Source organism: Dunckerocampus dactyliophorus, chromosome 5, assembly GCF_027744805.1.
Source record: "Dunckerocampus dactyliophorus isolate RoL2022-P2 chromosome 5, RoL_Ddac_1.1, whole genome shotgun sequence".
NCBI lineage: Eukaryota > Metazoa > Chordata > Actinopteri > Syngnathiformes > Syngnathidae > Dunckerocampus > Dunckerocampus dactyliophorus.
Window position 1 is genome coordinate 4249004 of NC_072823.1, and position 14263 is coordinate 4263266.

At 41.2% G+C, this 14263-nt stretch overlaps 1 protein-coding gene across 1 annotated transcript in view; it reads left to right on the top strand.

Annotated features, from left to right (window-relative positions):
* Window positions 1–14263, top strand: part of cdh13 (cadherin 13, H-cadherin (heart)) — a 337156-nt gene that overhangs the window by 275326 nt on the left and 47567 nt on the right. The window contains exons 10-12 of the mRNA XM_054775680.1: window positions 796–978; window positions 1056–1309; window positions 13548–13690. Of these exons, the coding sequence (XP_054631655.1) occupies window positions 796–978; window positions 1056–1309; window positions 13548–13690 (580 nt within the window). The remainder of the gene's footprint in view (window positions 1–795; window positions 979–1055; window positions 1310–13547; window positions 13691–14263) is intronic.

Sequence of the window (14263 nt, forward strand, 5' to 3'; positions counted from 1 at the left end):
GCGTTGTTGTTAAGTAGGGTGCTTTCGTGTTTGAAAGATTACACTGTAAGCTCTGACACTATAATGGTGCTACACAAACACATACACGCACACACACACACACACACACACACACAGACTGACACAGAGAGAAAGGCCTTCACCTGGCCACATCTTTCCAGCGTACTCCTGGTTGAGTTTTGTTGGCAAACTGCTTTGCTATTAAACTGATTAAATCCTCTTGCCAAGCATGATCAGTGGGGGGTGTTTTGATTGACAGTGGAAAATGAATTAGAAGCAGAAATTAGTGATGAAGGACAAAAGTGTTTGCTTTCTTTATGATGTGTTGATGCATTCATATGTGCGTGACAAAGTAACACCATGAAATGAAGGCAAAATACAAAATGACTAGAATGTAGACAAAAGAGACAAAGTTGACAAAAGAGAAAGGCTACTTCCTGGTTAATGGAGAACAACGTGGTCAGAGATGCAGCACTGTCATTTGACAACCATCATCCAGCAAGAGCAACATCTCACAATATGCAGCAAACACATGCCATCATGAGGGAACTTAAATATTGACAATTAAGCCAAATACAGTAGTACCCCGGTTTTAGTTATTAATATAAAACCGAGATAGAAAACAAGACAAACAATACAAATGTTTGGCCATGATTTTCATGGAAAACCGTCCCGTTACCAAGGTACCTCAGTAATACCACTGTAGAATCTTTATAGCTACACAAGTGTATCTATTTTCACTTCTTCTATCACTTTTGATCTCTTATGGTGATTTATGTGTTTGTGTCTCTGCAGTTTGAAGCCTACGTATACGAGGGCTCGACTGGTGTGGTGGTTAACCTGACAGTAGATGACAGAGATGACCCCGCGACGGGGGCATGGAGAGCAGTCTACTCTATAATCAACGGAGATCCCACACGGAGCTTTGAGATTCAAACCAATCCAGACAATAATGAGGGAATGCTGTCCGTTATCAAGGTAGAAAGTATTCACAAAGAAATGTTCTATATTAATAATCTCAATTTCCTTGATCTATATTGCTTTTCTCTGTTAAGCCTCTGGATTATGAAGGCACAGCCTTCCACAAGATCTTCATCAAAGTAGAGAACGAGGACCATCTGGTTCCTGATGTTGGCTACGGCCCCAGCTCCACAGCAACTGTTCAAGTTAGAGTTTTGGACATTAATGAAGGCCCAGTCTTCTTCCCTGACCCGCTGATTGTCACCAGGATGGAAAACATTCCAGTCGAAAGCTTTGTAGCCTCTCTCAATGCCACAGACCCGGACACATTGCAGTTACAAAGCGTCAGGTAAGGAGTGTAAAGTTACAGTCATACTAATTGTTTCACCTATTCTTTCATGCAAGCATTTTAAACAGACACTTTCCAGAGAGCATTTAAGGTCAATAGCATCTCACGTTGTTAGTTCAAATAGAAAGACGCTGCAGAAACATCATCTTTCTCTCAAGTCTCACTTTGTACTAACCCGGTATTGCTTTTTTATTTCCAAAGAAAGCAACAAAATGCGGGCTACTCTTCATTGGTTTCATTGGGCTAATGGTTGCTTAATTTGATCCTCTTTTTCTACCATTGTAATTATATTACATTTACAAATAGAGTTAACTAAACACAGGGGAATGATAATGACCCAAGAAAATAAAACCACTCGATTGTGACATTACTGCTGAAATAATTGAGGCGGTTTTATGTGCTGTAAAATATACAAGGTCTCAATATCAAACACCTCATAATGCACAGTTGTTCCATAGGAGACTCTGGAGGTCACGGTTTGCGTACCTAGATTTGATAAGTGGCCGCCTGACAGGGCCATATAAAGCCTAAATGGTCACAATGCAATGAATGGCTTTGAATTTAAATTCTGATCAGCCATACCAACATCCTATTTGAGCTGCAGGACAGTTTTTTTCTGTTAATTTCCTATTAAGCCTAATAGTTTTTACAAGCGGTGCCTTTTACTGACTCGAGTTCCTATGAGTCAATCACTGAAGTGATTAGGGTACTTGATTCATTTGAGTCACCCGTCACAGACCATGCACAGAAACTTGCACATGTTCTTTGTTTGGCACTCTTTATGCTCGGCGAGCACTTGTGAATCAGCGAACTAGAGTCTTCTTTGAACACCCTTCAGTCAGTGAAACTTGAGTCTTTGTCGAGCACACGTGAGTCCGTGAAACTTGTGTCTTCCTCCAGTATGTGTAAGTCAGTGAAACTCGAGGCGTTGTCAAACACCCATGAGTCAATGAAAATTGAATCTTGTTGAGCACCCATCAGTGAGTGAACTTGAGTCTTCTTCAAGCACCTGTGAGTCAGGGAAACTTGAGTCTTCGTTGAGCATGCTTGAGTCAGGGAAAATGGAGACTTTGTTAAGCACTCGTGAGTCAATTAATTTGAGTCTTATTTGAGCACTCATGGGTCAGTTAAAACTCGAGTCTTCTGCGAGAATGCGTGAGTCAGTGAAACTCAAGGCTTCGTCAAACACCCGTGAGTCAGTGAACTTTAGTTTTTGGCAAGCACCCGTGAGTCAGTGAACTCGAGTCTTCTTTGAGCACGTGTGAGTCAGTGAAACTCGAGCCTCCATCGAGTAACCGTGAGTCTGTGAAACTCCAGTCTTCTTCCAGCGCCCGTGAGTCAGTGAAACTCTTGTCTTTGTCGAGCACCCGTGAGTCATTGAACTTTAGTTTTTGGCGAGCACCGGTGAGTCAGTGAACCCGAGTCTTCTTTGAGCACCCGTGAATCAGTGAAACTTCAGTCTTCGTTGAGCATGCATGAGTCAGTGAAATTTGAGTCCTTGTCGAGCATTCATCAAGTAACTGTGAGTCTGTGAAACTCGAGTTTTTGTCGAGCACCCATGAGTCAGCGAAAATGTAGGCTTTGTCAAGCACTTGTGAGTCAGTGAATTTGAGTCTTAATTGAGCATCCGTGAGTCAGTGAACTTTACTTTTTGGCGGGCACCCTTGAGTCAGTGAAGTCGAGTCTTCTTTGAGCACCCGTGAGTCAGTGACACCTGAGTCTTTGTCGAGCAAGCGTGAGTCCATGGGTATGTTTCAATTTCTTCTCAGCAGTAACACTTGATCACTCAAGCGATGTTGCTTGAATTATAATGACAAGTGCAAGTTAAACACTAAACTTTCCTTTCTTGAATGGCATTTAAAACTTCAGACTTGTGCTAGTAAAACATCATATCCGTGTGAAGTCACTCGGGTGCGTGGAGATTATGCATACCTGCATTTTTCTTAGTTGAACCGCCTCACTCTTCTCCTCCATCTGTGTTCACTTAAAAGCCTCTTGCTTATATTGTCTCTCCGCTCCCTGACATTTTGCTTGTGCTAGTGACTTTGGCATGCCAGAGCTGTGACCTGCAGAGCTGGGTTGAGGACACTGAAACAGAAAGACTAAGCGTTGGCTGCAGGAGGAAGAGTGGGAGTGTGCACTGAATGAAATATCAAGAAAAAAGCAGAGTTTACTTTTAACTCTGCTGCTCTGTATGCCTGTACATAAATGTGCAGGTGTGTTTGCTCGTGTTTGTGTGTATGCCCTGGGATTTGCAGGTTAAATGCATTTGCCACGGAACACAATCCGTCTGAGCCTTGGATCAGAGCCTGTGGCATTCAGAGGCAAAGCACGTACATATGGGATTTTATGTGTATATTTTTCATATAAAGAGTATCTTATTAAAATTAGCTCATACCGAGCGTGTTAATTCTGCAAGGTGTAATCAATAAACCACCTGAGCCAAGTCTACACCTTACATGACAGTTTGATGGACTTTTTGTCACAAAGAAGCCAAGAATAGAGGTACACAAAGACGCCAAATGTCACAGCATGAACTCTTGCATTTAAAACGTTTACCTTCAATGAGGCGACAAACGCACTTTTCACAGGAATACTGTCACTGAGCTCCTCCTGTGATACGCATTAATTGTGGCAGTCGTCCCTGTTCTCAAACCTGCGAGCGTGCCATGTGTGACATTTCTTGGTCCCAGTCAGACAGATTACCATTCCAGTGGGGGATGGATAATAAAATACTTGCTATGCTAATTTAACTAATTTTATCATTGTGGGTGGCATTTTACTCACTGCCAAATTGCAGGAGGTGGCAATTAAACAGAGTATATTGTATAATATATAGCGAGAGCATGAGATTGGGGAAGTTCAAGACATTACATGTCATTAATTGAACAACTGTTTCATAACTAACTACTGCCAATCTGTAATTACTACAGTGTGGTCTTTACGGAGAAATGTATTATTTTAATTTAGAACAGAACATGCGTGATTTTTTATTTTTTGTCATGAAAGATGAGCACAATTAAGTTAATTAACTCACCTTGGATTCTTTAAACAAGATGGGGGTGGGGCTGTCTTTAAGGTGTTTTGCCACGTTTATAGTGTTTCCTCATTTGATTTGAAAACTTCGGAGGCATTGTTTGCGCGTCGGTTCTTGTGAATGTATAATTGCACCCCATTCATCCGCCCCAAATCCAAAGTATCTTCACACGCAATACCTATCTGGCTTATTGATAAGCCGAGTTGATGTGCTCTTGCTCGTACTTGTTGATGCCATTTTTTAAAGGCAGCAGGTGTGCTTCTTTGACCCTAACTGCTCAGTCGCCTCAGTGCTCATATGTGTTTACTCCGCAAGTCAGTTTGCAGCTCACCGAGGGATATGATGTATGTTATGATACTGACGATACGGTGTTCCCTCGCTCTACGATACAGTGTTCACCTTTCGCGGATTGGCTGTTTTGCAGAATTTTTTTAGTACTTATTTTTTTTTATTACAGTGTATGAACGCTGTTACAGGCTGAGCCTGGCCCTTTAAGAAGAATTGCATTGTGGGAAGTCTTCCCTTGCTCGTCTGTCTGCACCGCCCATTGTTTTCTGCGTCCTGATTGGCTGTAGACCATTATCAATCAATCTCCTTCGTGCTGCCCTGGGTGTCTCCTGTGCCACCTAGCTTGCTTGCTTGCTAGCTTGTAAATGAATCTTTGGCTCGAAAGACTGAAGCAATATCTTTTAACAAGGATACCAAAAAGCTACAGTACAGCAGAACTGCGCCAGGAAGAAAAGGGACGGACACAAGACAAAAATACGCGCGAGTCACTTAATAATTTCCTGCATCTTACCTGTCGGTTGATCGTTGAAATTCAAATGAAGGTTTGAACTTCTTTGATGGTGTTTCAATAAGAGAGAAATGTGATAAAATGTCAATGCCCTTACAATCTTAAAACATATACAATAATTGTAAAAAAAAAAAAAAGAAATGAAGTTGTTAACATATAAGTGACCCTATTTTAACATCCTAGAAAAATACTAACAAAAGCAAAGCAGACTGAGTTCAGTTACACTTACAAAAGAGCTTCAAGCTGATTTTAGTTTGTTTCAATTGTCACTTTCCCTCATAAATGTGTAATTACAGCAAATATGAGTCATTTTAATCATGTTTAGAATGTAGGCCACACTATTTGGTTCCGGGGGGATTTGTGTCATCTCAGGATATTTAGGCCCATTTTATGGCATTTCGAATGTGGCAGAGCCATTTGATGAGAGTGCTCAGAACAAATGTGACATCAGGTGGAGACGAGTGCTAATGCAAGACGCAGAGAGTTTCATCCCTTTATCGGTAGTGCGTGGGGATTCACAAAATACACTTTAGGGTCGTTTTGCACCTTGAAATTTGAGAGAAAAGTTTACTCTAAAAGTAAGCTTGTCGAAATCTTAAATGTCAGGCTCCTCCAGTGCCAGCCAAGTGGGCTGTGAAGTAAGGAGCCAATAATTAGATGTGTCATCAGGAAAGTTTGGGGACTTTAATTAGGTCTCCTTTTTTTCTGTACGAGGTTCTCTTTGAAAATGTTGAATAACTATTTACATTGAGCTAATTGATGCTTGATGAGAAAATTACACTGTTTCCAGTGCACTTAGGGGTGCAATTTGAACACAGTGTAGAGAAGAGGACAGCGCGAAGCTGGGTTGATTTTTAAAATGGACCAACATAAAATGCTAAAATGTTTTATATTTTCTATATAAAATAAAATGACGTGGTAAAGTGAATATGCAATGTATATGTACAGTATGTATATTGAATAATGAGGGAAAGGCTTCTCCTGGACAACTCCTGTACGACTGAGAGCCTACACAGACGTATATTGAATAATGTTATATAAATTAAATTGTATTAACTCATTCAATCCCAGCCATTTTTCAAAATTTATCCCCCTCAGTGCCGGCCATTTTAGAGGATTTTGACAGATTTTTGAAGGCACACAGAATATTGTGTTCTATGGCTATATAAACACACAACAAATATACTCCATCCCTATACAGTCGTGGTTTGATTATTTTTAAGAAATTAATTAATTAATAAATGATTGCTGTTTCGTGGTAGACTATGGGCTATTATTAGTCAAAACATATTGAAATACAAGTATCCTGTTCGCTAGGCGGTAGTAATGACACAAAACATTGAGACATTACGTTGCATGACATTACCTTAACACTGCATGAAGTCAGCCATGGCATGTCTGACATGACAGAGTGAAGAAAAAGTTCTCCTCCTATTCCGTGTGTAAGCGGTAAGTTTTTGACTTCTTACATTTAGAAGAAACAAATTCAAGGCTACCTGGTTAGCTTGTTAGCTTGCTAGCTAGCAGCCGTCTCAAGTCATAAGAGCATAAGAGTTGCACAATGTGTTGTAGACAATGAATAATAGCAGTGTAAAGGTGACTATAGGGGTGTTATTTCATGTCTACGGGGGTTTTAATAAATGTAAAAAAAAAAAAACATTAAGAAAGTCATAAACAGGTTTTCTGTGCTCTAACTACGAAAATATTCCATTTATTAAAATGTAATCCTATATCACGCAAATTCACATGGCGGTCGGGTCTGGAACCAATTAATCGCTATAAATGAGGGACTATTACATTAGGTTTTGTAACAAAATGTTGAGAGAAGCCGTGGAAGGTCATTGTGGGGGTTGCTTACGTGCACTGAACACAAACAAAAATAAAGAAAAGAAAATAGTCCCGTTATGAATGAAAAGACATTTGTGAATAGCTTTTCCAATTTAGCACTAAATTCCCATACTTCCCATTTCGCCATCCATCCATTTTCTTCGGGCGAGAGGCGGGACACACTCGCCTCTGGTTGCTAGCTATTCACAAGGCAAATATGGATCACACCTATCACACACCTATGGAAAAGTCTTCAATCAACCTAACATGCATGTTTTTGGGATGTGGGAGGAAGCACACACGAGGAGAACGTGCAAACTCCACACAGAGATGCTCCAACAGAGATAAAAAGCTGGGCTGTGTGGCCAACATGCTAACCACTAGGCCACCGTGCGGCATTAATTTCCATTTATTTTACATAAAATATATAATCTTGCTGGAAAATGCAGTCAAACCACAATTTTTACTTAAAAAAATCACACACTGTCTCATTATTGTACAAACTCGTCCATTTGCCCTGTACTGTATCATTCCTCAGAAATGAGTGCCCAAACAAAGCACCCTACGTGTCGGTGACTCGCTGTCCGTGCGTTTCTTATCGAGTGCAAGTAACCCTAATGCCACGTCGCTTGCGAAATATGTAGACGTTGTTTTCCGAACTTTGCTTTGGAAAAACGAAAACACCTCAATAACATAGCAAGGTTTTTACATTATTCAGAAGCTTCCTGTCTGCTCCAACTTCTCACTGGAGTCACATTCAAGGTAAAAATGTGGGACTTAAAAGTAGAGAAGTAGGACCTTGGATGTCATGCTTGAAAACTCTCAGGTAGCTTTGGGAACGTGGGGGACAGGGGGGAGAAGAGAGCAGCACAGAGGAAGAGACACAAGCCTCTTTTAGAAAGAGATCCCACAACACCGGTGCATCAGGGCTGTAATAGTACAAACCGAGAAAAGGTCACGGCAATCTGTGCACATTCACACGTTGACACTACTTTGTGCAATCGGATAATTAGATGTGTAGCGACGTCTGCGTCAGCATCTAACGTGACGTATAAAACACTTGAAACACTTACAACAATTACTTTCAAGGTGGGGGAAGTGAGTCTCAGGTGTCAAATTCAAACCCACCACTCGGCATTGTGGAAGGCACTTTTATTATACACATGCGCTATGCGGCCCTTTGATACTTCTTGAACTTGCACAAAACTGTGACAACAAAAGGCAGAAACATGCAAGCTTTTGCAGGCAGTGTAAAGAGAGTTACAGAGTCACTGGTAGACTGCAAGGACAAAGCTGACTGTGTGACACAAAGAACCTGTGAATGGTACAAAGGCGAACCTAGGATGGTCAGACAGATGTATCTTTCCAATATTGCCACCCCTGAGTAGTAGAAGAGAGGATAGGAAAGGCGTCCTTTGGGATAAATGACGTGAATCTGTTATAAGACACGTACACCGACTTTGCAGAGTTCTTCATTTCAGTTTGTAAAGATAAAGTATGCTTTCTGTGACTAAGTCAAAGACAGTGAAGGTGACACATTGGTGTACAGGAGTTAATGATGAGGGCTTAAACACATTACCAGAAACATTCAATTTCTCATGCTTCCAACTATGTAAACCAAAATTTACTTCCAGAGACCTTGACACTCATTCCTCAATAATGCAGATGTTAATTGCATCACATGCAGAATGGCAGACAACATGAACCGCATTAGTCAGAGAAAGATTCAGAAACATTCAGGAAAAGTTCAACAAAATAACATTTGCAATGTCACTTTTGACTTTTGACAATGACAATTTCATTGTCCTTCATTTTTGTACTGTATATCCCTGCCTACTATCCTGATAGACTGTAAAGTGTCTGATTAGGAGGCCGTCAACGTTGTTTGCATTTGTTTTTACTTTAATGAAGTTCGGTACTGGTATGCCAGGTTTTCAGGAATTTCCTGGAGCAGGGAAACTCAGATGTATATGTCCACTTGGAGGTAAAGCAGGTGAGGGCAGGTAAAAGTAGCAGTAGTAAAGTGAAGTAACTAACGCAAGTGCCATAAATACTGATAACCAGAGGTGTGGACTCAAGATTTGAGTCACAATTTTCATGACACCGTTGTGTATTTATAATGTACTGTTGCATATTTACATTGTATTTGTCAAATTACATAAAAGTTAAACTGACATTTTATTTGGTCAACACTAAACAGTGCTTATAACTTGTAAGGATTCAAACATTTAAAGTAAGGATTCAAACATTTAAAGTCAATGACTTGGGACTTCACGCAACCTGTCTTGTCTTGACATAAAACTTGACTTGGACTTGCATGTCTTTACTTGAGACTTGAGCTTCAAGACTTTGAGACTTACTCGAGACTTGGAAAACACTAATGTGCTCCCGCCTCTGCTGATAACCAAGAGGGTAAAACTGGAGGCGGAAAAGAAGAGGGAACTCACTGTTGAAGGTAGTAGGTAATGTGCTGGTCTCATGTAGCGAAACCATCCAGTGTCTTCCTGCCGCAGCTGCAGGGCTTATCAAATACCACGAATGACAAACCAGCTGCAGGTGTGGCTTGAGTTTCTGCCTCACATCGAAAAAATAAGTATATACGGACAGCACACTATATCGTATTGTATTGTATCGACCAATCAACCCACTGTTTTGTATAACGCGTCACCCTCCATACGCACACGTTGCACACATAGCAACCAGCACAAAGGGGGACTACAGATGCAAATGTGTGCAAACTGTATTGCTTTAGTAAATGAAGTAAAAACAATGAAGTGTCCAAAAAGATGCCAGGAATGCCAGGAATGAAGAAGTCCCAAAGGAGACTGTACTTCCTGAGAAGACTGAGGAAATTTGGCATGTCCACCAAAATCCTGAGTTGCTTCTACAGATGCACTATCGAAAGTGTCCTTACCGCCTCCATCACTGTTTGGTACGGTAACTGTACAACACGTGATAGGAAGGCACTCCAGCGGGTGATCAAGACCTCACAGAACATTGTTGGGGCAGCCCTCCCCTCACTGCAAGACATTTATACATCTAGAGTCCTACGCAGAACACACAACCTCATCAAGGACAGCACACATCCACAACACTCATTATTCACACTCCTACCGTCAGGCAGACGCTACAGGAGTTTGAAGTCCAGGACCACAAGGCTGGCAAACAGCTTTTACCCACAGGCCATCAGGCTTCTCAATGAAGCACTCAGACACGCCACACGCAACACACACTCATAGCACTTTATTTATTTATTTATTTATTTGTATTATTTACTTGCATTAATGTCTCTTCTGTTGTTGTTGCTTAATTTCTTGGTATTTATGTATATGTGTTTATGTTTCTTATGTTCTTATTCTTTCTTGTGTTTTTCTTTCTTTTCCTTGGGAGAATGAACAGAATAAGATTTTCATTGCATGGTATAACTGCTGTTTTACCATGCACATGACAATAAAACTCTCTTGAATCTTGAATCTTGAGGAAGTGATTGAAGGATGTTGATTAAAACCTTGCAGTTTGCAACTTTTTTTCTCTGTTCCGCATTCTGTACATTACCTTGCCAATGTATAAAATTGATGTCGGTACGCTGTTTTACATAGAGTGCTTTCAAGATGCATTTGTGTACAAAAAGAACACCCTTACTTAATCACCTCTGTTCCTGCCAAGCAACTGGCATTGCACAGCTTTCATTTACAATAAGTGGCTTAATGTGTTCTCATCTTTTACTTTACCTCAGAGTTCCATAACATATTTTCTGATTTATGCAGCGAATACAGTAAAGATATTCACATAGCTTTGTCCATCCATCAAGCCATCCACTTATGGCTGGATCCATTTATTCGGGTCTGGGTAACGGGGCATCAGTCTCAGTAGGGAAGCCCAGACTTCCCGGTCTCCTGCCACCTGCAGTTCCACCAGGGAGACACTGAGGTGTTCGTAGGCCAGCTGCAAGACATAAACCCTCCAGTGTGTCGTAGGTCTAGCCCCGGAACACCTCACCATGGAAGCGTCAAGGAGGCATCCGGACTAGATTCCCAAGCCACCTTTTAAAGTGCCTCCCGTCGATATGAAGGAGCAGAGGCTCTGAAGTCCTCCCGGATGATCAAGCTCCTCACACTATTTCTTAGGAAACTCCTTTCAGCTGCTTGCTCTTTTCGTTATTATGCAAAACCCAAAGGTGAGTGTAGGATCGTAGATCAACCGATAAATCAAGAACTTTTGGCTCAGATCTTACTTTGCTATAAGGGTCTGATACAGCGACTGTAGTACCACAGATGTTACACCGAACCGCCTGTCGATCTTAAGCTCCAGCCTTCCCTTGCTCGTAAACAATATCCTGAGATACTTGAACTCCTCCACTTGGGGCAGTACCTCATTCCCACAGCTGCCAACATTTGGTGTTTGAACGTTTCATCCCAGAAGCTTCAAACTCACAGCTTGATGAGGCCCCCCAAACTGGACAGTCTCAACACATTGGTTGCACCTTCAAATTATGTCCATAAAAATTGATAAAAGAACTGGTGACAAAGGGCAGCATTGGCGAGGGCCAACTTTCACCGTGGAGGGGCTAGACTTACTGCTGGCAATGCAAACCAGGCTCCAAGGTCCAAATGGCACGTAGTAGCATTCCACAAGCACCATACTCCCAGAGTATCCCACACAGGACACCGTGAGGGACATGGTTGAATGTCTTTCCTAAGTCCAAAAAGCACATGTGGACTGGTTGGGCAAACTCCCATGTAGAGCTGGTTTAGTGTTCCACAACCAGGATGAAAACTGAAACTCAGCTGAACAGAACACGCGGCAGCAAATGGATGGTTGGTTGGTTGTGAAGTGAACTTTGTTGGTGCATCACTAAACTTAACCTGGGCCGGACCAGGCTGCTCAGCACAGGGCAGCACAGAAGAAGTAGATTCGAAATTAGACGTGCAAAGAAAGTGGAGGAAATGTATTTTCATTACAGCCTTAGTCACAGTATGACTCCTACTTGCAGTATAGCTTCCTCCTTCCTTGATCCTTCTCCTCATCATTCCACTGTTTCATCTCTAGCTCTTTCCTCATCCTCTCGCTCTGCCCGCTGTGAATTTCGACGAAGTGCATAGCGGTTGTGGCCAAACACAAGTAAGCACAACCCTTGTACTGTCCTTATAACTATTGCTTACACACACTCAGCAGCTCTCAGACAGGAACAGTTTATTAGCATTGGCTGTGTGCCATCTCCTCTCTATCTCTCGTGCTTGCTCTCTCCCTGAAAGTTTCCAATCACGGCAATATCTTGCTCTCAGGAGAGAAAGTAGAAAAGGATGCAGACATAAATAAACTATATAAACAAAAGTACTGCGCCCATAGGCCCATTACACCCATGAGACATGAATAAATATGGAGAGGTTTCCACTTTTCTGGGAAGACTTTCTGCAAGAAAGTTTTGGAGAACTTTCAGATAGATCTAGTTTTACTTTCCCTGCTTCTCTCATCATGGGTCTCCGTAATGAGTTTTGAGTTCCTAAACTTTATTTTTTTATGTTCTTACTGGAGTTTAATGGATGGACTTCCTGGTCTGGAGATCTAGGACCTCGGTATGAAATGCAATACTGTATGAACATTGTGTCTTGGTGCCAACCCCTCGTAGCCAAATAAACAATATGTGTTCACCAAACAATGTACTTTATTCACAGATTGCACCATCTGGTTAACTTCATATACGCGAGACAAGACTCACCACACAGTAAAGACGAGAGCCAATTGCTGTTAAAAAAAGAAAAGAAACAACAACCCTGGATAATGATTGTGATATATCAAGCTGATGATCAACATAAAGGTGTAATTTCACTGACTGAAGCATGTGGGTCAAATTGGTTTGGATAACCTAACCATTAGCCTACAGCATACATTTTATTGATTTTAATCTAAGGTTTTATTGCAGTGCTTTGATGAGATTTTGAGCTTTGTGGAAACATTTAGCACTACCTGTCACTTGCTGAGAGGAACACAAGCAAGCGACTAAGGCCATGTGCACACAAATAGGGATATTTCAAAACTGACGTTTTGGAAAAGTCCGGCCAGAGTGGAGCTTTTGTGTTATAAGAAATGATGTCTTGTTTTTTAACTGTTATTGACATATGGGTGTTATTTCCATTATGTGCCGCGGTAGACGCGCGTGTGTGCACCTTAAAATACGCACAGGCAATTTAAAAAAACATTCACAATGTCTCTTGGGCTCCCTGTAAGAGAGTGCTGAGTTTAAAGATACATAATATACACTGTACATCTACTATGGCACTGTATTGATAAGTAGAGGTGTTATAATGCCCTACCATTTGAGCTGTGGTTGCTTTTTCAGGGTTTTATATTGGCCGATGAATGTGTTTTTATGTGGACAGACAATTTTTTAAAAACACTTGTGTGGATAGAGATTTTTTTTTGTCCATTTTTTAAAGATCCAAGTTAGTGAGGACATAGCCTAAGTAACTTATTATTATGACTGTGGACACAAATGTTTTTTATCGGACAGTAATTATATCCAATGAATGTTCCGGTCCGTATGATTCTGAACTCTAACCTCCAACTGTCTTCTCAAGGTACGCTATCCTGAGAGATCCAGCGGGCTGGCTGACTGTGAACCAACTGCGAGGAACTGTCAACACTTTGGCCTCTCTGGACCGTGAATCTCCTTATGTTCATGACAATAAATACACAGCTGTGTTCATTGCCATCGACAACGGTAAGACAATGACTTGGAAGGGTAGAGGATACACGGTGAAATAAAGTTGACATTTTTTCTGTATGTGCTGCGTATGCATGTTTAAAGTATTCCAAATTCATTCTCACTTTTCCTAAGTGGCTCAGCTTCTGGCAAGTTATGATGACTAGCTGGCGGTGCCAGTGAGGATAATGTGCTGAAACTCTTCAAAGCATGATAAGTCAAGAAGCCAATGAATGTGTCCTCTGAACTCTCATCTGTTGTCCTGTTCTCACCTGGATCATGACAGATCCATTAGATATTCTATTAGAAGGCAGCACAATAACGCTGATGTGTTGGTGAGTTTGGCAGCTGTGAAAAGATGAACACTGAAGGATGAGTGATGGTGAGGCAAGATTAGAAGGCAGAGGGGGTCTTTGAAACAAGAGAAGAGGGTTAATATAGATTTTGAAAAGTCGATGAGTAAGAGGTAACTGAGAAGAGAACAAAATTGGTGTTGGGTAAGATCAGGTTGGTTATCAATTTGCTGATTTTTCAGCTAAGGTTTATCCAAGAAGACCCTGACACTGGATCTATAATCATACCTGTCAATAT